We start from the raw sequence: 23,567 nt of genomic DNA on the forward strand, positions 1-23,567 counted from the left end.
AGCTTACTCCTCTGGGGGATTCTATTCCCTTGTTGGAACACTCAGATCTATTCTTCTACTGAGCTGAAACCTATCTGCATATGCCCTCCACTCACTGGCCTGGTTTTACCTTGTGGGCAAGTTTGCTCTTCTTGTAGATGAAGCATTTAGCCCTTTGAAGCCCTCTCTTCCTCAGGGTGACGTATTCAGTTGCTCTTCAAACATAAAATCCCGACAGCTCTTCTCTGACCACAGTCTTTTTCCAGATCTGCTTAGGTATCTAGGTGGGGAAAAAAGGAGAAAAATTGTTTGATTAACTAGAATAAAGTGTGAGTATTTTACTTCACATAATCAGAATCCGATATTTTTATCAACAAGCCCTAAAGTTTTGTTAACTTTTTTCATAGCTGAGACACACTGTTGGCTCAATATGAGTAGGCCCACCTGAATTTTCTTGTTGTCCCCAAATGAATTGCAATCAACCCACCACCTCAAAGTGCAGTGTGCACCTTCATATTTATCCTGCTGAATTATCTTATAGACTATAAACTATTATTTCTGCTTCAGGATATTTTTGGATCTTGATGATTTGACCCAACATATTAATGATTCATCTTATATTCTTATCATCTTAAAATTCATAAGCATGTTTTTAAGGTATTGATGGAAATGTTGAACATGATTGTACCAGTTAAGCAAGTGCTAACATTAAGAGTTTAGTGAGAAATATGTGACTTACATTGATGCTTGTATTTATCTTGCTCTAATTTTATAGCCTATTTAAGTATACTGTTTGTGCTAATAAATACAAGTTAAATTAATAAATACTTGTTTTTTTAAGTTTATTAATTTATTTATTTTTGGCTGCATTGGGTCTTTGTTGCTGCGCGTGGGCTTTCTCTAGTTGCGCGAGCAGGGGCTACTCTTCGTTGCAATGTGCTGGCTTTTCATTGCGGTGGCTTCTCTTGTTGTGGAGCACGGGCTCTAGGTGCGCGGGCTTCAGTAGTTGAGGTGCATGGGCTCAGTAGTTGTGGCTTGTGGGCTCTAGGGCATGCAGGCTTCAGTAGTTGTGGCACATGGGCTTAGTTGCTCCGCAGCATGTGGGATCTTCCCAGACCAGGGCTCGAACCCGTGTCCCCTGCATTGGCAGGCAGATTCTTAACCACTGCGCCACCAGGGAAGTCCAAATACTTGTTTTTATTAGCATTTTTGTTTCTTCAGAAAGAGGACAATTCAGGAGAAAGAGTCCATCTTCCCCCCTCCCTCCCTTCCTTCCTTCCTTCCTCCCTGCCTTCTTCCTTTCTTTCCCCAAGGTATATGATTAACTATTCAAACCACATGGCTACAACCAACATTTAACTAATGAGAATATAATCTCATGAGAAGTCAAAATACTTGGGGGCCCATAGATAACCTCATAAGTGTTGACATTAAGAAATCTAGGCCCACAATGTTACAATAATGTCACAATATCCATTTATGGAGAAAGTGAATGTTCTTTTAACATGATGTTCTTTTTTTTTAATTAATTGCATTTTGGAGAGAGAAAAGCTAAACTATTCATTATCCTTTTGTGGCCTCTGTTAAGTTCTGAAAATTACCTTGTATTCTCCTTATGTTCTTTTTTCGATAGGCACTCCTCACGAACTCTCGGACCCTAGGGCCCATTTTTATTCCTGTCTGTTTAGCAGGTCTGCCTTTACCAAACATTATGACATTCAAGCTGCTCCTACTCCTTATCCCTGAAGTTCACTTTAAAGAGGGCAGAGGATAATTTTTCTGTGCTGTGCAAAGTGTGGCCATACTTCAAGTTAGCTTTGGACTTGGAAGAAATCACTTCCAGATAATTCCTTTTGAGTTGTGATGCACAAACATCATAAGGTTAACCCACTTTTTAGCTTTTAATGGCTTTTGATTCTTGTGAAACTAAAATTGTCACTTCTCTTTTTCATGTAGACGTGTTATTTGCCTGTGAATATTGAAATTAAGCTGCGATTTGTTATATTTTAAATGGAAAGGGAGAGTTTTTCAGTTTGGGTAAATATCTATAACATACACTTTTCCCTGGATCTTATAGCATTTATATTAGTTATAATGCTAGTTAAGATGTCTATTCTGGTTTTTTTCCTAGGACATGTAAATTCCAATAAAAAACAAGACAAAATCAGGATTAATGGGCAAAATAGTATTCTTTTGCACAAGGATGCAAGAATATAAAATGTTCAATATTTGCAGCATCTTCCTCCTAAAACAAAATATACCAATGGAAATTTGGCTTCTCCCTAGAGTCTTAACACAGAGATTATTAACTGCAATGACCTAGCTGATAGATTGTGAGGTCAAGTATGATGAGAGGACTAAAGACCAGGAAGTACTACGCTTGGACAGGAAGCCTGTGGCTCATGCAGACATGGAGCCTTTCAAAGTAAGCTTGGCTCCTTGACACTCTGTCCTGAAGCTAAAAACTAGATCACTGAAAAGTCCTCTATTGGGAATTCCCTGGCAGTCCAGTGGTTAGGACTCTGTGCTTCTACTGCAGGGGACACAGGTTTGATCGCTGATTGGAGAGTTAAGATCCCACAAGCTGCATGGCGAAGCCAAAAAAAAAAAAAAAGAAAGAAAGAAAAGAAAAGTCCTCTATTCGGGGTATCTATAACATTATTTGACTGTCTTTTGTTTAAGCTATAATTTATACATCAAAATTAAAGTTGTCTTCAAGTGCTGACATCATAGGAAGCCATGCAGCTACCCCAGAGTTCACTGCCAAGTCTTGGGACATGGGATGGTTAATTCTGATTCCTCCTTACCACTCTGGTCCAGGGACATGTTGGGCAGGAGCCAACAAATAACTTGAATGTTTGAGGTAGAAATACTTCAGGTAACTTTTCTTTAAATTACACAGGCTCTCATGGCTGGGTAGTACTTCCAAAGCCTCCTTCCCACTTCTGAGCTTAGCTAGTCTTAGCAACATCCATGATGACATCAAGCTCCATGATGACATCAAGCCCCGTGCACATCAGAACATGGGGACACATTTTCTCTTAACTTTGTCATGTGAACCTCAGCAACCTGACACAAGCCTGGGTTCACATCTTGACCTGGGTTTACTTTCTCTTTTCTTCCTCTGCCTTTCTGAAAGCTTCTTTGCCATCCACTTCCCTTCTAATCTGTTCTCTACTTCACCTTCTCTTTTGTGCTTGTCACCATTTTGCTTCCTTCTCTTCCTCTGTCCTTTCCTCTCCCCCTCTCCTTCCTTCTTTAATTCATTCCTTCTTTCCTCCCTCCCTTCCTTCCATCCTTCCTTCCTCCTTTCCTTCCTTCCATCCTTCCTTTCCTAATCATCACAATTAAAGTAACTAAAAATCCCCCATCCTCAGACTAAATTTCTTTCTATTAAGGAAAAACTAGACAGAAGTAAATCGATATACTAATCCATGCTAATTTGGCTTTCTCTTTATGGGAACTGGTGGTAGAGAAGGAATTATTGTATAGCCTCCCAGGGACTGTGCTTTTCAGAATGACAACACTCATTTGAATAGGTAAATACTGGCCTGTTGTTTAGTTTTTTCTCATGGCTCAGAACTGGAGCCTGCAGAGTATTTTATAGACTGAGGCTTTCAGCTGATCTTGCAGACTGACTTCTGTAGAGAATGTTCAGACTATCAGAGAAGGTTCAATAATTGAGAAAGTTTCCACAATCAATAGACAAACAAGCATCAAAAACAGTACTCTAAGCTGCATAGGCTTCTGGGATTTTAGAAACCATTAGGGGACAAGAAGAATCTTTTAGCTTATAAATCTAAAGGGCCAAAAAAAAAAAAAAGGTTAAAAAAGTTTCTTTAAGTAGGAAGCATCTTAGCCTCCACTTTCTATAATGAAAGAGTGATGCTACCTCTATGAACTTGTCTAAGTTGAACCATGAAAGAGTCTGTAGAATATCAGAGTGCCACACGCCTCTGTTCTTTTTTTTTTTAATCCTACACACCACGCGTAACAGAATCCTGGAATATAGTGGTGAGTGAATGGTTGTAAGAAAAACGAAGTTCTAGCTGGACACTGTACCATTGGATTCGACCACGGGAAAGATGGTCATTATTGAGATAGAAGTTGCCTAAACTCTCTGTCTCCCTCTCCTCCCCTGAGGAAGTTCAAGTACAATGTTGTAAGTCAACTTTTCTACTCCTCTCATCCTCTTAAGTGAGACAGCTTATCCTGTGGTTGCTTAGACCAAAGGAGAAGGCATGCAGAATAGTTCTTTCACTTAAAAGAATGTCATCTCCAGTTGCAACCAGTCATGACTTCTGGATAAAAACCAGTTGCCTCAAATACACTGCAACCACATTTTCTAAATCTACCAGAGGCTTGGTTTTTGTGAGTCACAGATAAATTAGGCCCTTCTTGTTTTTTTCTCCGATATCAGTGCAGTAATGTGCTCAGAGAATTCAACCAGGATTAGGCATGATCTTCCCTTTATGAAGCCAATCTGAGTGCCCTGCACAAGTAGGGGGGCCCTCCAGGGGTGGAAACAGCCCCTTTCAGGAGCAGCTTTGTGATGCGTGAGCATTTGGACAGATGGCCCATTTTCTTGTGAAAGAAGCATGTATCCCACAAGCTATCAACACCCAACAGCTTCAGTAAATAAGGTTTGGTAATAAGAAACCAATTCAAGAGGAGCTCAGATGTTTGCTGTGCTGTCTCTGAACACCCTGTGTGTCAGGAGCCCAGCTGTATTCTGTAGACCACCTACTCTGGTCGTGGTGAGGATGGTATTTGTTCAAACATGTCCCCTTTTGTCTGTTCTAGGCAATAGCATGATGCATTCGGCAACTGCCCTCTGAAACCCAAGGCTTTGTTTCTGACAGGAATCATGAAACAGATTTCTTAAGAAGTGCCCGTCCACCTGTGTTTAGATTCTAAATTGTGGGAAGATCTAGGAGATGCTCAGGGAAAAGTCTGTTGAGGTTATGGAGACTTTTCAAAGGACAATTTCCCCCCTTAAAGTGGTTTGAATAAAAGAAGAATTCTTGAAAACTGTCATAGAATATTGGACTAGATGGAACCTTGAAAGATTTTTATTTATTCCTTCTCTGTTAGCTTTCCTTCTAAGACCTAAGAATGTGTTCTATTTTAGAAACCCTCCAAGGAATGGAATTTTCCATAACCTTTCCCCTGTTAGCCATTTTTTTAACTCCTACAAAAGCCTTCCATCAGAAAATTCCTGATCGTTTATATGACCCCTAATGCTCACTGCTGCAGCCAAAACCTGGTTCCTATGCCTTATCTTCTGCTGCTCATATCTGCCACAGAAGGGCCCCGTCACAGCTGAAGTCCATTATGAGATCACTTTTTGACTTCTTCTCTAGGCTAAATAATGAAAGATTTTTCCTCCTCTTTTTGTAGGTCATATTTTTCAACTATTTAATGAATTTTATTGTTGAAAATTTGATCGGGGATTTCCTATGTCTGGAAATGCATTAGGTCTTGAACTCTGTAGCCCTAATACTGCTCCCTGCTAGCTCTTTTCTTTTTTTTTTAAACATCTTTATTGGACTATAATTGCTTTACAGTAGTGTGTTAGTTTCTGCTTTATGAAAAAGTGAATCAGGTATACATATACATATATCCCCATATCTACTCCCTCTCGCGTCTCCCTCCCACCCTCCCTATCCCACCCCTCTAGGTGGGCACAAAGCACCAAGCTTATCTCCCTGTGCTATGCGGCTGCTTTCCACTAGCTATCTATTTTACATTTGGTAGTGTATATATATCCATGCCACTCTCTCACTTCGTCCCAGCTTACCCTTCCCCCTCCCCGTATCCTCAAGTCCATTCCCTATATCTGTGTCTTTATTCCTGTCTGGCCCCTAGGTACTTCATAACCATTTTTTTTTTTTTTTTTTTAGATTCCATATATATGTGTTAGCACACGGTATTTGTTTTTCTCTTTCTAACTTACTTCACTCTGTATGACAGACTCTAGGTCCATCCACCTCACTACAAATAACTCAATTTCATTCCTTTTTATGGATGAATAATATTCCATTGTATATATATACTACATCTTCTTTATCCATTCATCTGTATGGACACTTAGGTTGCTTCCATGTCCTGGCTATTGTAAATAGAGCTGCAATGAACATTGTGGTACATGACACTTTTTGAATTATGGTTTTCTCAGGGTATATGCCCAGTAGTGGGATTGCTGGGTCATATGGTAATTCTATTTTTAGTTTTTTAAGGAACCTCCATACTGTTCTCCATAGTGGCTGTATCAATTTATATTCCCACCAACAGTGCAAGAGGGTTCCCTTTTCTCCACACCCTCTCCAGCATTTATTGTTTGTACATTTTTTGATGATGGCCATTCTGACTGGTGTGAGGTGATACCTCACTGTAGTTTTGATTTGCATTTCTCTAATAATTAGAGGTGTTGAGCATTCTTTCATGTGTTTGTTGGCTATCTGTATATCTTTTTTGCAGAAATGTCTATTTAGGTCTTCTGCCCATTTTTGGATTGGGCTGTTTGTTTTTTTGATATTGAGCTGCATGAGCTGCTTGTAAATTTTGGAGATTAATCCTTTGTCAGTTATTTCATTTGCAAATATTTTCTCCCATTCTGAGGGTTGTCTTTTCATCTTGTTTATGGTTTCCTTTGCTGCGCAAAAGCTTTTAAGTTTCATTAGGTCCCATTTGTTTATTTTTGTTTTTATTTCCATTTCTCTAGGAGCTGGGTCAAAAAGGATCTTGCTGTGATTTATGTCATGGAGTGTTCTGCCTGTGTTTTCCTCTAAGAGTTTGATAGTGTCTGGCCTTACATTTAGGTCTTTAATACATTTTGAGGTTATTTTTTTGTATGGTGTTAGGGATTGTTCTAATTTCATTCTTTTACATGTAGCTGTCCAGTTTTCCCAACACCACTTATTGAAGAGGCTGTATTTTCTCCATTGTGTATTCTTGCACCTTTTATCAAAGATAAGGTGACCATATGTGCGTGGGTTTATCTCTGGGCTTTCTATCCTGTTCCATTGAACTATATTTCTGTTTTTGTGCCAGTATCATACTGTCTTGATTACTGTAGCTTTGTAGTATAGTCTGAAGTCCAGGAGCCTGATTCCTTCAGCTCCATTTTTCTTTCTCAAGATTGCTTTGGCTATACGGGGTCTTTTGTGTTTCCATACAAATTGTGAAATTTATTGTTCTAGTTCTGTGAAAAATGCCACTGGTAGCTTTTAGGGATTGCATTGAATCTGTAGATTGCTTTGGGTAGTAGAATCATTTTCACAATGTTGATTTTTCCAATCCAAGAGCATGGTATATCTCTCCATCTGTTTGTATCATTTTTAATTTCTTTCATCAGTGTCTTATAGTTTTCTGCATACAGGTCTTTTGTCTCCTTAGGTAGGTTTATTCCTAGGTATTTTATTCTTTCTGTTGCAGTGGTAAATAGGAATGTTTCCTTAATTTCTCTTTCAGATTTTTCATCATTAGTGTATAAGAATGCAAGAGATGTCTGTGTATTAATTTTGTATCCTGCTACTTTACCAGATTCATTGATTAGCTCTAGTAGTTTTCTGGTAGCATCTTTAGGATTCTCTATGTATAGTATCATGTCATCTGCAAACTGTGACAGCTTTACTTCTTCTTTCCTGATTTCGATTCCAATTACTGAGCCTGCGTGTCTGGAGCCTGTGCTCCGCAACAAGAGAGGCCGTGATAGTGAGAGGCCCGCACACCGCGATGAAGAGTGGCCCCTGCTTGCCACAAGTAGAGAAAGCCCTTGCACAGAAACGAAGACCCAGCACAGCCATGAATAAATAAATAAAAACAAATACTTTAAAAAAAAAAAAAGGTGGTGTGGTGGTGCTGAATTCTCTTAGCTTTTGCTTCTCTGTAAACGTTTTAATTTCTGCATCGAGTCTGGATGAGATCCTTGCTGGGTAGAGTCATCTTGGTTGTAGGTTTTCCCCTTTCATCACTTTAAATAAGTCCTGCCACTCCCTTCTGGCTTGCAGAGTTTCTGCTGAAAGATCAGCTGTTAACCTTATGGGGATTCCCTTCTATGTTATTTGTTGTTTTTCCCTTGCTGCTTTTAATATTTTTTCTTTGTTTCTAATTTTTGATAGTTTGATTAACATGTGTCTTGGTGTGTTTCTCCTTGGTTTTATCCTGTATGGGACTCTCTGCCCCTCCTGGACTTGATTAACTCTTTCCTTTCCCACTTAGGGAAGTTTTCAACTGTAATCTCTTCAAATATTTTCTCATTTCCTTTCTTTTTCTCTTCTTCTTCTGGGACCCCTATAATTCGAATGTTGGTGCGTTTCATGTTGTCCCAGAGGTCTCTGAGACTGTCTTCAATCCTTTTCATTCTTTTTTCTTTATTCTGATCTGCACTAGTTATTTCCACTGCTTTATCTTTCAGGTCATGCATCCGTTTTTCTGCCTCAGTGTTCTGTTATTGATTCCTTCTAGAGAATTTTTAATTTCATTTATTGTGTTTTTCGTCATTGTTTGTTTGCTTTTTAGTTCTTCTAGGTCCTTGTTAAATGTTTCTTTTATTTTTTCCATTCTGTTTCCCAGATTTTGGATCATCTTTACTATCATTACTCTGAATTCTTTTTCATGTAGACTGCCTATTTCCTCTTCATTTGTTTGGTCTAGTGGGTTTTTACCTTGCTCCTTCATCTGCTGTGTGTTTCTCTGTCTTCTCATTTTGCTTAACCTACTGTGTTTGGGGTCTCCGTTCACAGGTTGCAGGTTCGTAGTTCCCTTTGTTTTTGGTGTCTACCCCCAGTGGGTGAGGTTGGTTCAGTGGGTCGTGTAGGCTTCCTGGTGGAGGGGACTGGTGCTTGTGTTCTGGAGGATGAGGCTGGATCTTGTCTTCTTGGTGGGCAGGACCATATCCAATGTTGTGTTTTGGTGTGTCTGTGACCTTATTATGATTTTGGCAGCCTCTTTGCTAATGAGTGGGGTTGTGTTCCTGTCTTGCTAATTGTTTGGCATAGGGTGTCCAGCGCTGTAGCTTGCTGGTTGTTGAGTGGAGCTGGGTCTTAGCGTTGAGATGGAGATCTCTGGGAGAGCTTTTGCTGTTTGATATTACATGTAACTGGGAGGTCTCTGGTGGACCAGTGTCCTGAACTCGGCTCTCCCCCATCAGAGGCACTGGCCTCACACCCCACCAGAGCATCAAGGCTCTCTCAGCCACATGGCTCAGAAGAAAAGGGAGAGAAAAAGAAAGAAAGAAAGAATGAAAGGAAGGAAGGAAGGAAAGAAGAAAGAAAAAGTTATTAAAACAAAAAATAATTTTTAAAAATAACATAATTAAAAAGTAATAAAAAAGAGAAAAAAAGAAAGAAAGAAGAGAGCAACCAAACCAAAAAACAAATCCACCAATGATAACAAGCAGTAGAAACTATACTAAAAAAAACAAAAAAAAACAAAAAACGGCCAGACAGAACCCTAGGACAATTGGTAAAAGCAAAGCTATACAGACAGAATCACACAAAGAATCATACACATACACACTCACAAAAAGAGAAAAGGGGAAAAAAATGTGTGTATATCGTTGCTCCCAAAGTCTACCGCCTCAATTTTGGGATGATTCGTTGTCTAATCAGGTATTCCATAGATGCAGGGTACATCGAGTTGATTGTGGAGATTTAATCCACTGCTCCTGAGGCTGCTAGAGAGATTTCCCTTTCTCTTCTTTGTTTGCACAGCTCCTGGGGTTCAGCTTTGGATTTGTCCCCGCCTCTGCGTGTAGGTCGCCTGAGGGCATCTGTTCTTCACTCCAACAGGACGGGGTTAAAGGATGAGCTGATTAGGGGGCTCTGGCTCACTCAGGCCGGGGGGAGGGAGGGCTACGGAAGGCAGGGTGAGCCTGCGGCAACAGAGGCCGGCGTGACATTGCACCAGCCTGAGATGCGCCGTGTGTTCTCCTGGGGAAGTTGTCCCTGGATCATGGGGCCCTGGCAGTGGCGGGCTGCACAGGCTCCTGGGAAGGGAGGTGTGGATACTGACCTGTGCTTGCACACAGGTTTCTTGCTGGCTGCAGCAGCAGCCTTAGTGTCTCATGCCCATTTCTTGGGTCCGCGCTGATAGCCGCACCTTGCACCCGTCTCTGGAGCTCGTTTAGGTGGTACTCTGAATCCCCTCTCCTTGCACACCCCAAAACAATGGTCTCTTGCCTCTTAGTCAGGTCCAGACTTTTTCCCAACTCCCTCCTGGCTAGCTGTGGTGCACTAGCCCCCTTCAGGCTGTGTTCAGACAGCCAACCCCAGTCCTCTCCCTTGGATCTGACCTCCGAAGCCTGAGCCTCAGCTCCCAGCCCCCACCCACCCTGGTGGGTGAGCAGACAAGGCTCTCGGGCTGGTGAGTGCTGGTTGGCTCCGATCCTCTGTGCGGGAATCTCTCCGCTTTGCCCTCTGCACCCCTGTTCCTGCGCTCTCCTCCATGGCTCTGAAGCTTTCCCCTGGTGCCCATCCCCTGTCTCTGCCAGTGAAGGGGCTTCCTAGTGTGTGGAAACCTTTTCTCCTTCACAGCTCCCTCCCAGTGGTGCAGCTCCTGTCCCTATTCTTTTGTCTGTTTTTTCTTTTTTCTTTTGCCCTACCCAGGTACGTGGAGAGTTTCTTGCCTTTTGGGAAGTCTGAGGTCTTCTGCCAGCATTCAGTAGCTGTTCTGTAGGAGTTGTCCCCCATGTAGATGTATTTCTGATGTATTTGTGGGGAGGAAGGTGATCTCCACATCTCACTCCTCTGCCATCTTGAAGGTCTCTCCTGCTAGGTCTTAAAATAAACCAAATAAAATGAGGCGAAAAGAATGAAGCAGCTGCAAACAAAACAAAACATCACAAAAGCAAAAAATAAAGCCACCAGGTAGTTGTGTTTCTGGTTTATGATTGAGCAAGACATTTATAAGATGAAGCATGCTTCAGAGGAAGTGAGCATCTTGTTTATTGAAGATTGATCAACAAGAACTTGGTCAGGTTAGATAAATACGTATACAACTGACAATTTAAAATGCAGACTGTGAAAAGCTAGGCATGCTGAGAAGGTAAGGATGAACCAATACTAGCCCTTTATTAGTACAATTGGCCCTCTGAGTCTGTGGGTTTCGCCTTCACAGAATCAACCAACTGCAGATTAAAAACATTTGGAAAAATATTCCAGAAAGTTCCAAAAAGCCACAGTTGAATTTATTGCAAGCCAGCAACTATTTACATAGCATTTACATTGTATTACGCATTATAAATAATCTAGAGATGATTTAAAATATATGAGAGTTTGTGCATAAGTTAAATGCATATACTACACCATTTTATGTAAGGGACTTGAACATCCATAGATTTTGGTATTTGCTGGGGAGCCCTGGAACCAAACACTCTGAATATATTGAGGGAGGGATGACTGTTTTATCTGTTACATATCTATAACTTCTAGTTAACATGGGCCTTTGGGGACCATTGAGCTGTAATATTGCAATAGCTTTCATTATGCTGCTAGATACAACTATTTTAGATTTTACAATTATATTTTCTCTCTAGTTGGTTTTTAGAAAGGAATACAACCTTTTTCATGTTTTAGTAACAAAATTATGATTTTAAGTAAATGTAGACATTTTCCATATTTTTCTTTGCTTTGCAACTGTTGAAATAGAATGAGATAAATCTGACCTTTAATGTTTGTTTGAACTCACTTAAAAAACTATCTTTGATAACTCTTGCTATTGTTTAATATAGCATTCATTCAAAAGACTTTAGCATGTATGTACAATCTAAAGAAGAAGAATGAAAAGGTTACATGTGTTCTCTCTCAGTTTCAGAGATAGAATGCTACTAGTGCCTTAGAAGCCCGCTGTGTGCCCCTCTATGATGTTTTCCCCCTCTCTGACCTAACCCCATCTGATATAAATGATATCCTAATTTTGGTTTACCATTACTTTGCTTTTTCTTCATGGTTTTATCATCTCTGTATGCATTGCTAAAGATTATATTACTTAGCTCACTGAATTTTGAAATTTATATTATGGAATCATACTCTTCTATTTCTTTTGTGATTTGTTCTTGCTTTTTCTTTCATATTTCTGTTTTTATATTCATTTATACATATTTATATATGTAGCTATAGGTAATTTTAACTACTTTATCATATTCCATTGTATGACTGTACCATAGTTTACCCATGTTACTGTTGATAGACATTTGGGTTGGTTGTAGTTTGAGGCCTTATGCTTGTTTCTATATGACCATTTTGGTACATGTCTCCAAGAGCCCAACTGCCAGAATTCTTCTAAATTGCACCTAAAGTGAAATCGTTGGGCTGTGAGATGTAGTCATCCTAAAAACATATGCCCAATTGTTTTCCTAAATGAGTTTAACAATTTCCTGCTCCTGCCAGCAGTGGATGAGAATTCCTATTGCCCAGCATCCTTGCCACGGCTTCATATTGTCAGATTAAAAACTTTTTACCAATTAGATAGGTGCAAAGTGATATCGAGGATTTAATTTACGTTTCCCTGATCAATAATGAGTTTGGTCATTTCAAATGCTAGATAGCTGTTCATAATTTCTTTTCTGTGAAATGCCTTTTACGTGAATTCTGAGAAAAGTCTTTGTCTGATTCTTTAAATATCTGGGCTATATCTGGGTCTGGTTCTATTGAGTACTCTATTTCCTGATAAAAATTCTTTTTATTTCTTGCTTATTTTATAACACATAATTTTTTATTGAGAGCTGGATATCATCTGTAAGAGAACAGTAGAGCCTGAGGTGAACAGTGTATATGTTCAAAAATGAGAACACCTCTTCTGTCAAGCCATTAGTGTGAGGGTGGTACAGTCCATCTATTTGGAGTTGAGCTAGGTTTGGATTGTATCATTTCTATTCTTGCTTTTGGTGCTCACATACTTCAGGCTGCTGCTGCTAGTCTGTTTTTAGTGTAGGGGTTGGGTTGTCAGAGCAGTTTTCCCAGTGCCTTGCTTCACCCTCAGCTTTCAGCAGTCTCTGTATGTCTGCACCACAGAAGGGGTCTCTATGTGCCCTTGCCCTTCCCTTGGCTATGAACTGTTACTGCTCTGCTTGTTTCTCACTGGAGGCTCCTGGCAGGGACAGGATGGTTTCTTGGTGCTTCTGCCCCTCAGTCTTAGCCAGACTTTATGTGCCTGAGCTCAAGAGTGGGGCTTTCTCATTTGTTTATTTTTTGTTTTTATTTTCATTACTCTAGGAGGTGGATCAAAAAAGATATTACTGCGATTTATTTCAAAGAATGTTCTGCCTATGTCTTCCTCTAAGAGTTTTATAGTGTCCAGCCTTACATTTAGGTCTTTGATCCATTTTGAGTTTCTTTTTGTGTATGGTGTTAGAGATTGTTCTAGTTTAATTTTTCTACACGTAGCTGTCCAGTTTTCCCAGCACCACTTATTGAAGAGACTGTCTTTTCTCCATTGTGTATTCTCACCTCCTTTGTCATAGATTAGTTGACTATAGGTGCGTGAGTTTATTTCTGGGCTTTCTATCCTGTTCCATTGATCTATATTTCTGTTTTTGTGCCAGTACCATACTTTTTGATTATGGTACTTTGTAGTATAGTCTGAAGTCAGGGAGGCTGATTCCTCCAGCTCCGTTGTTCTTTCTCAGGATTGCTTTGACTATTCTTTAATGAAAATAAAAACAAAAATAAACAAATGGGACCTAATTGAACTTAAAAGCTTCTGCACAGCAAAGGAAACTAAACAAAATGAAAAGACAACCCACAGAATTGGAGAAAATATTTGCAAATGAAGCGACCGACAAGGGATTAATCTCCAAAATATACAAACAGCTCATGCAGCTCTATGTCAAAAATCAAACAACCCAATCAAAAAATGGGCAGAAGATCTAAATAGAAATGTCTCCAAAGAAGACATGGCCAAAAAGCACATAAAAAGATGCTCAACATCACTAATTATCAGAGAAATACAAATCAAAACTACAATGAGGTATTACCTCACAAGGTCAGAATGACCATCATCCAAAAGTCTACAAACAATAAATGCTGGAGAGAGTGTGGAGAAAAGGGAACCCTCCTACACTGTTGGTGGGAATGTAAATTGTTACAACCACTATGGAGAACAGTATGGAGGTTCCTTAAAAAACTAAAAATACAACTACCATATTGATTCAGCATTCCCACTCCTGGGCATATATCTGAAGAAAACCATAATCTAAAAGAATACCTGCACCCCGATGTTCATTGCAGCACTGTTTACGATAGCCAAGACATGGAAGCAACCTAAATGTCTGTTGACAGAGGAATGGATAAAGAAGATGTGGCACATATATACAATGAGATATTACTCAGCCATAAAAAAAATGAATTAATACCATTTGCAGCAACGTGGATGGACCTAGAGATTATCATACTAAATGAAGTAAGTCAGACAGAGAAAGACAAATATCATATGATATCGCTTATATGTGTAATCTAAAAAAATGGTACAAATAAACTTATTTATAAAACAAAAATAGAGTCACAGATGTAGAGAACAAATTTATGGTTACCAGAAGGTGGGGGGGAGGAGGGTAAACTGGGAGATTGGGATTGACATATACACACTACTATATATAAAATAGATAACTAGTAAGGACCTACTGTATAGCACAGGGAACTCTACTCAGTACTCTGTAATGGCCTATATGGGAAAAGAATCCAGAAAAGAGTGGACATATGTATATGTATAACTGATTCACTTTGCTGTACAGTAGAAACTAACAACATTGCAAATCAACTATACTCGTATAAAAAAATTTTTTTTTAATTAAAAAAATAAAGAGTGGGTCTTTCTCAGTGTTTCTGCTCCTCCCCCTGTGGAAGCCAAACTCTGCCATGAGTCATGGGGATGCGTACTGCATCCCTTACCCAGGGGCAGCAGAACTCTTTACATCAGTGCAGAATTCTGGGCGTGGGCAAGTTTCCTGCCCTCGCCTGGAGACAGGTGTCAGTGCAGGGTAGGAGTGCAGTTTCTACCCTTATTCCTGTAACCACCAGCCTTTGCCTAGTACTGCCCTGCAGGACAGTTTTCTGCCTCTCCCCCAGGGGGAGAGGGCCTCGGCTTCGTATGAGAGAAGGGTCCCGGAAGTCGGTGTATTTGCTGCCTGCTCCCAACAGCACCCGGTCATATGTATCCCTGCACCACGAGGTGGGCTCTCTTAGGGCTTCTGCCCTGCTCTTTATTTCCTGTGAGCCCCTGATGGAAGCTTGTGGAAAAGATCTGGAAAATAGGTACCTAGAGCCCTTATATGGGAGGTTCCCAGGGATTCTAAACTCTCATGTTAACACACACTCAGCCCTTTAAGAATTTGTTAACATTTCAGTTGTCTTCATTCTTGCTTTTATGACTGTGGCCTCTCCCTCCTGTCGCTGCTAAAGGCAGAAAGTTCATGTGTCCCACCTCTCCTTTGATGAGTAAATTATCCTCTGCAATTCAGTTCCTCTGGTTGAATTACAATATCAGATCTCTGATGGGCCTAAAAAAGTTGCGATTTTCTAGATTATCCAGATTTCTCTTATTGTTAGGGTAGGGGCAGAATTCTCCTGTGGCTATCTACACCTTAGGAGGAAGCTGACTGATTTTTCCTCTCCCTGCCTCTACCCTCTCTATTCCCGTCCTCTGCTATGTTTTTCTTCATAATACTTAAAACTACCATTACATTATATTTATTTATTGCCCGTCTCCCTCACCAGAATATAAATTCCATTAAGGCAGAATATTTGCTTGTTTTGTCCATTTCTGTATCTCTGGAACATAAGAGAAACTCAGTAAAAGCTGTTGAATAAATGCATGCATAAATGCCCAAGACCATGACATTTTCTCCAGAATCTTGCATTAGCTTGTTTTCATAAGAATGTACTTCTTCTGATGCTGTTCTCTTTCCCTTGTTCTGCCATGTTTTTCATATGTCCCGTTTCGATTGTGTTCTTATTTATCTTTTAATCAAGCAAATCTGTTTGCCTTCAGTATCTCCATATGCCCCAATAACAACGAAGTGGGGGCTTGTCCTTGGGCTGCTCTCTGTCTACCCTTGATTTAGTGTATCTTTGCTCTCAGACCCACAGCTGGCCTGCAGGTGTTTCTGTGCCGCTGCCAGTCTGATTCTTCATCCTCGCAGGCTGTCATCCAGTGCATCTCTGCCCTACTGCAGAAGTCCCCCCCCGCCACCCCAAGACCTGAGCCTTTGGTGGTCAGGGCTCATGTGTGCCTCACAAATAGCAAACTCTGTATTTCAGAGCATCAGGGTTCCCTTTCTGCCTTCCTATTTGTTTTGTTGTGTCTGCTCTTGGCTATTGCTGTTGTTTGAATAATTTTTACTCTTTACTGCATTTGGAAGAGATGGTGGTGAGATGGAAGCTGGAGGTCAGGGGATTGTTCAGTGCTCTGCCTGCCTCGGGGAGCAGCGCATAAGGAGGGTAGATGAGGGGGCACCCCACTTCTCTGTTGGTTCTAGGCCATGCTATTGCTCTAGGGGCTGCACATCTGGCAGCAGAACCGGTGCATTCCCTTATCTTTTATAACATGATCCTTTTTCATAAATCTGGAGTTTACTGTGTGTCTGAGTTGTCTGTTTTTGTTTTGTTTGCTTAAATCAGATCCAAATATGTTACAAGTAATGTTCATTTCTGCCTGACCTTTTGTTATGTTTTTCTGGGTTATCCTTTGTGAGGCTGCATTAAAGCATGCTAGCCAGACACCCTGTTGAATGAGACCTCCTGCACTACTATTTTCGAGGTGTAGGTTGAAGCTTTACCATTAGGAAAATTCAAGTTCATTAAATATGCTACTGAATTAGAAGTAGCTTTTTGTCATCACCTAGTCTTTAAATCAGTTTATATTAAAATTACTACTATCCCATGGTAACCCCCAATATATTCTGTTTTTGTAAAAAAAAAAAAAGTAAAACAAACTCTCTTCCATATCACTGTGCCAAAGACCTCATCCTATGGGATATCATTTAGTTTCCTATCATCAAACCATTTCCATCTTTTAACTGTTAGTTTAAGTAATAATTCTGGATTAGAGAACAGAGATATTTCAGAAAACATAAAGAAGTATAATTGTAAAACAGCCTCAGTTATTCTGAAGGAAGTCTGAAGGTTAAAACAATAGCTGCCTTGATTTAATTACTCATGTGTTATCTGAGAAAAAGTTGATTAAAACAGATTTTGACACTTTTTATCCAGTGGAACTTTAACTTCATTGGGAAAATGGTTCTGAGGGTGATGAGAATGTTGACTAATTGGCTTGTTCATCCCACATGGGATTACACCACTTTTTGAATCAGAATTTCCTGCTATTGCAACACGTTTTTTTCTTTTTTCTTTTTTTTCCGTAGAAACAATCTATTTGGGTTCATTACATGGCCATTTGTTAGTCTGGGGCATTGTACTTGTTTATGACTACAATGAAGTCATAGTAAGCCGGGTCTGCCTGTGTATACAGAGTCAGTGGGAGATCCTGCAGCTGCTCAGGGAATGAGGCAGTGCAAGGGGTCACCCTGATATATTAAACCCAAAATCCTGCTTTCCTGAAATCCTGGGGCATTTTCATGTTAATCATCAAGAAGATTTGTTCAACTTCGGTTTATTTATTTACTGTATGCTGTACGTAGAATCAATCTGTTGAACTTGGTTTTTTTAAGCTTTTTTTTTTTTTAAGAGATTGGAGTTTATTTATTTATTTATTTATGGCTGTGTTGGGTCTTCGTTTCTGTGCGAGGGCTTTCTCTAGTTGTGGCAAGCGGTTAACGACTTCATCGTGGTGCATGGGCCTCTCACTATCGTGGCCTCTCTTGTTGCGGAGCACAGGCTCCAGACGCGCAGGCTCAGTAGCTGTGGCTCACGGGCCTAGTCGCTCCACGGCATGTGGGATCCTCCCAGACCAGGGCTCGAACCCGTGTCCCCTGCATCAGCAGGCAGACTCTCAACCACTGCGCCACCAGAGAAGCCCAAGCTTTTTTATTGAAGTGTAATATTCTCAGAGAACATGCACAAATCCTAAGCGTATAACAAGATGAAGTTTTACCAACTGAGTGCACCTGTGTAACCAGTACCCAGAAAAAAGAACGTGACCAGCACCTGGTCAGGAAACAGAACATGACCAGCACCCAGCAGCTCGACTCGTGTCCTCGTCCTGTCACTACCCCTCCTTACCATGGGTAACCACTCTCCTGTTTTGCTTGTTTTTCTATCTCACATAAATGGAATTATACACGATGCATTATTTCTTTCATTCTTCATTATGTTTATGAGATTCGTGTATTTATTGTGTATTGTATTTGTTCATTCACACTGCCGTGCAGCGTTCCATTGATCAATACAACACACTATTCATTCTGCTGTTGACAGGCATTTGAGTAGTTTTCTTTGTGGGGGAGATGGGAGTTATTATGAATACTCTCTGAACGTTCTAGTACATCCCTTCTGGTGAAAGCATTCATATGCATCCATTCCTGTTGGAGTGCAGCTGGGAGTGGAATTGCTGGGTCCTAGGGTGTGTGTATGTTCAGATTTAGTAGATAAGCCAGTTTTCCAGAGTGGTTGTAAGTATTTATACTCACACTTGATGTATGAGAGTTCCAGTTGCTCCACCTCCTCACCAATACTTTCTGTCTTTTTCATTTTAGCTATTCCAGTGGATATGTACTGAATGTGGTTTAATTTATATCTCCTTGATGATAATGAACCTGAGAAACTTTTAATATGATTATTAGTAATTTGTATTGATAATATCCTTTTTTGTGTGAATTGTCTGTTCAAGTTTTTTGCCCATTTTTCTATCATTTGACTCTCTTTTTGTTACTGTTCCATAGGAGTTCTTTATATAATCTGGATATGGGACCTCTGTTGAAAATATGTATGGTAAATATTTTCTCCTCTGTGGGTTGGCTTTTCATTCCTGTAATGGAGTCTTTTGATGAACAAATATTCCTAATATTTTTAAAGTCCAATTTATTATTTTTTCTTTTATGGTTTGCACTTTTTTGTCCAGTTTAAGAAATCTTTGCCTACTCTAAGTTGACAAAGCTGTTCTATGCTTTCCTCTAACATCTTTATTTAAATTTGTAATTCATCTGACTTGATATTCGTATACTACATGATCTAGAGATCAAGATACATACTTGCCATGTGGATATCCTATTAACCCAGCGTCATTTTACTTGGTTTTTAACTTGTTTAAAATATGTCCATACACGGGGAGGGGGAAAGGGTAAGCTGAGACAAAGTGAGAGAGTGGCATGGACATATATACACTACCAAATATAAAATAGATGGCTAGTGGGAAGCAGCTGCATAGCACAGGGAGACCAGCTCGGTGCTTTGTGACCACCTAGATGGGTGGGATAGGGAGGGTGGGAGGGAGACGCAAGAGGGAGGGGATATGGGGATATATGTATACGTATAACTGATTCACTTTGTTATACAGCAGCAACTAACACAACAATGTAAAGCAATTATACTCCAATAAAGATGTTAAAAAAAATAAAAATTAAAACAAAACAAAAAAATAAATAAGTAAAATAAAATATGTCCATAAAATTTAGTTTCACTGAAATATTTTTTATATTTTCCTGGAGAGAATTAGTAATGATTCTTGAAAAAAATTTAAACCTATGGTGATGTAAAATTTATAATATAATCAACAGATTTGTTTAACATATAAATTGAGATATTTCTTAAGGGTTCTTCTGTTTAATTAGACTCTAGTTTGTAACTCCAGCATACTTATTTATTCAACACCAGAGTGATTTATAATACACAAAGCACAATAATTAAATAAATTATTCTCACTTTTTCATTTGAATTCAATTCAACACATGTTTATTATTTGCTAGAATTTGGGGCAGTTGAGAATATGGTTGAAGTTTTGAGCTCCATTTTTATGTCATTTAGGTTTTAAGCCATATAATAAAGTTGTCAGACATGTCAGTAATAAACCGTTTTTCTTTAGTATTCAAAATTATATTAATAAAGAGAAGTACAAGGTGAGAAGTTTTATTACTATGAAGATGACCTTACACCTCTATACCAAGTTTTCCACTAGTAATGACACACATCTTTTAAGAAGTAAAAATAGAAAATATAAAAGTTTCATTTCTGTATTTGGAATGCCTGTGACTGCTTCTTCTTTGATATCATTTCTGCTTAGTTTTATTTTTTTTTCTCTTTTTATCATTTGTTCTAGGTTGTACTGGTCAGTGGACACCTGGACAGCTGGGATGTCGGGCAGGGTGCGATGGATGATGGTGGAGGAGCCTTTATATCATGGGAAGCACTGTCGCTTATTAAAGATCTTGGTAAATATTTAGTAAGTCGTTAACCAATGTGTGAGAGTGTCAGTGGTGACATGTTTAACTCAACACACAAAATGCTCAACAGATTAGTTATTATGCAATGTTTAAAGATCCTCCTGAGGTCTATGTGTTTTTTGTCGGTTGATTTCCAGAAAAAAACTAATTTGTCCCCTTAAAGAAAGAAATTTTTATTCAAGTGTCCACCAGGCAGCCAAAGTATCAAATATGATCAGCCACTGGGGAAAATGAACAAGCAAATAAAACTGTAGCAAATGCCACCACATCAGCTAGAGACTATGTAAGGAAACCATAACCAAGTGGAAAGAAAAATCAGCAGCTCCCCCACTTCCTTTTCCTTGTTTGTCTTTAAAGACATCATCAAGCTGTTAGGATAGCTTTACTGCAGTCGTCCTTCCATGATAGAAGTCAAGGAGCCAAAGTAGGCCTGAAGGAATGATTCTTTTGGCTACAATAAGGAATCTAGGATGAAAAATTGGACCTTCCAGGTTAACCTAGACATGGGACAGGCATCAAAAGGAAAGACTAATTGTGAAAACAGTTTATTTTGATGACCCTATTTACAAACAAAAAACACATTTCCTCTTTGTGTGCTGGTCAAAAGGTGGATTTTGAGCGAGGTTAAAAATAATGAAACAGTCTGAAATGAGACTTCCGTGTCTGAATCAGACCAGTGGTGGTTTTGAAAATGCCTCATCAGCAGAACGTTTTATATTGTAACTGTGGAGTAACCTTGGTTTCAGAGGTAGTAAAGATCAGAACATTCCTTTTGGTGAAGGCATTCTATTGCTTACTCAAGTACACATGTGTTTAAATTCATGCTTTTCCTCTGGCTTTTAATGAACCCTTCTAATCCTAAATCAGCCCATTAAATAATTGTTCATTTTAGCTAGACTACTGACATTGTCTTGGTCGAGGCAAATATTTAGTGTATCATTTTGCTTTATGTCTTACTTGTGTTTTAAAAATGGAGAAATGGGAGGTGATTGTGCATGTTTGTAACTTCTAAAGAGGCCGGTGTCTCTCAACCTTGGCATTATTGACACTTTTGGGGCCAGATAATTCTTTGTTGTGAGGTGGGTCCCGTACATTGTAGAATGTTTAGCTGCATCCCTGGCCTCTACCTGCTAGATGCCAGTAACACCTTTCTCCCCCAGCCCCTAAGCTGTGACAACCAAAAATGTCTCCAGACATTGCCAAAAATGTCCCCGGCAGGTTGTGGGCGGAGAGAGTGGCACGTAAAATTGACCCACTAAAAGAAGCTATTAAAAATTTTCTAGGAGACCTGAATACAGGGTCGTTTTTTAAAAAATGAAACAAACTAATTGGAAACCGTACATTGTATATACTTATACTTTTAACATCATTTCCATACTGAGCACCTACTATGTGAAAGCATTTTGTAAAAGTTGGGCATACAGAGAGGTTTAAAGCATGTCCTCTGTTCTTAAGACCCTTAGAATATAGTTGAAGACATACATATGCACCTACACACATAGTTATCAATAAAGACATAATATCAAGTCTGCTTTTAGAATTGGGTAAGGTTTGAGAGAGATAAATTGCCCAGCAAATAAAACCGAAAAACACTCATTCCTTCAGAGGAGATCTGGGAGACTCCATTTGTGAATTCTCTCCTCCTCTTCCCTTAAAACAAATACTCCCTTGGCTATCTGTTCTCTCTGTCCTTAACTTCATTCCAGAATGAAGTGGGTTCTAGAGATGAGGCAGGCAAATATCCAACAGTTTCCTCTTTACAGGGCACAGATATTTATTTTAGAAGTTAATTTTATTCCCAGATGTTCCAACCAGCTTGACAGGAGGCAGAGTGTTAGTGTAAAAAGAGAACTGGACCCACCTCAATTAGATTTTTAGGTCCCTCTGTGCCACAAACTACTTTTTTGGCCTCGGGCAGGTCATTTGAACTCTCTGGACTTCGTTTTCTTCACCTCTGTTCAGCTGTTAGCTTCCAGAGTATTTTTATCTGCTCTAGATTGGCATAAAAATTGTGTCTCCTCTACGCTTTGAATCTTACTTCTTTAGTACTCAGCATGGGACCCTAAATCACTGTTAATTGAGTTGAATTCAATTGCATGAATAAATGTCAAACACCATGCAAAGGTGAATTGAGTATCTTTCTCCAGCTCTGAAAGTATACTGACTTCAGTTGCCTTTGATAGCTAGTAATCAGTCTCCTTCAATTCAGGACTTAACTCTCCTATAGATTTCTGAAAACCTATGTAAACATATGAATTCAACTCTAAAATAAAGACTAATATTTCTTTACTAGGTGTTAAGAGGCAGCATGGCATACTGTTAAAAAAACACTCTGGAGCCAGACTGCCTGGGTCTATCTCATAAGGTAGCTCTGAAAATTAAATAATCTATTCACATAATGTACTTAAAACAATGCCTAACCCAACCCAAATACACAATAAATTTTAACTTTTATTATTTAATAAGCATGATCTGACAGTACCATATTTTTTTAAACTCCACACCTGCTTTGCCTCCTAACTTAATATGTTAATTGTACTGATGTAACTCTAGGGCCAGCTGCTATTGTATCCCTAAATATCCTTTCCCTTTACTGTTTAAGTCACCATCTCTTGTATGATGGAAATCCACTGACCCCTTCACTATTTTCCACTTTCATACTAAATTTTCAAGAGTCTAAATTTCTCCTGGCCACTTCCTGCTTAAGTTGAATGCCTAGAATCCACGCTATACCTCATATCCTATGATTGCACCCGCTGAGTCTTACTCTTTAATTTTAAAATTAAACTTAGATTGTGGATTTCTGTTTGTAGATTGTGTACGTGTTTTAATATGAAGAACTAGGTCTAACGTGTCACATATGCCTTCTAGATGAAAATTAATGATATACTTGAATAAGAAATAGCACTTTGGGCTAGAGGCCAAGAAATGGGTTCATAGTTATATTACTTAATTACATTGACCCCAAACTGTTTAGTTGGTAAAACATGAAAGCTCTATGGCAATCTCTTTTTCCAAGAAAAGTGAGACTCCTTTTGGCTGCTATTCCTTGGACAATATGTCATGCAGAATGCATGTCAAAGTCCCTCAGTGGTGCTTGTTAATTTGAAGTGTTGGTCCAGTGAGACCTTCTGATATTTAGAAATATTGTTCGAAGATTCATCCTTCATGTCTTTTCTCCTTTATTCACTTCTTTCACTGCTTTTATAAAGTCACTCTTTTGCCCAAGCCATCAGCTAAAACCATATTCAAT

General features: G+C 39.3%; 1 protein-coding gene and 1 long non-coding RNA gene across 11 annotated transcripts in view; one reads left to right on the top strand and one right to left on the bottom strand.

Moving 5' to 3' along the window:
* The window catches only part of CPQ (carboxypeptidase Q), a 501,324-nt gene that overhangs the window by 311,937 nt on the left and 165,820 nt on the right, over positions 1-23,567 (top strand). For 5 of the 10 annotated variants that reach the window (XM_082432729.1, XM_082432726.1, XM_082432732.1 and 2 more), the window contains exons 6-7: positions 18,818-18,866; positions 20,191-20,302. In XM_082432729.1, coding sequence (XP_082288855.1) covers positions 18,818-18,866; positions 20,191-20,302 — 161 coding nt within the window. Of the gene's footprint in view, positions 1-18,817; positions 18,867-20,190; positions 20,314-23,567 lie in introns of all 10 variants that reach the window. The other 5 variants (XM_082432731.1, XM_082432727.1, XM_082432735.1 and 2 more) reach the window with 2 other exon arrangements.
* The window catches only part of LOC309646460, a 149,676-nt gene that overhangs the window by 13,204 nt on the left and 112,905 nt on the right, over positions 1-23,567 (bottom strand). The gene's annotated exons all lie outside the window — the stretch shown is intronic.

The sequence above is a fragment of the Balaenoptera physalus genome (genome assembly GCF_965194825.1).
Source record: "Balaenoptera physalus genome assembly, chromosome: 17".
Taxonomy (NCBI): Eukaryota; Metazoa; Chordata; class Mammalia; order Artiodactyla; family Balaenopteridae; genus Balaenoptera; species Balaenoptera physalus.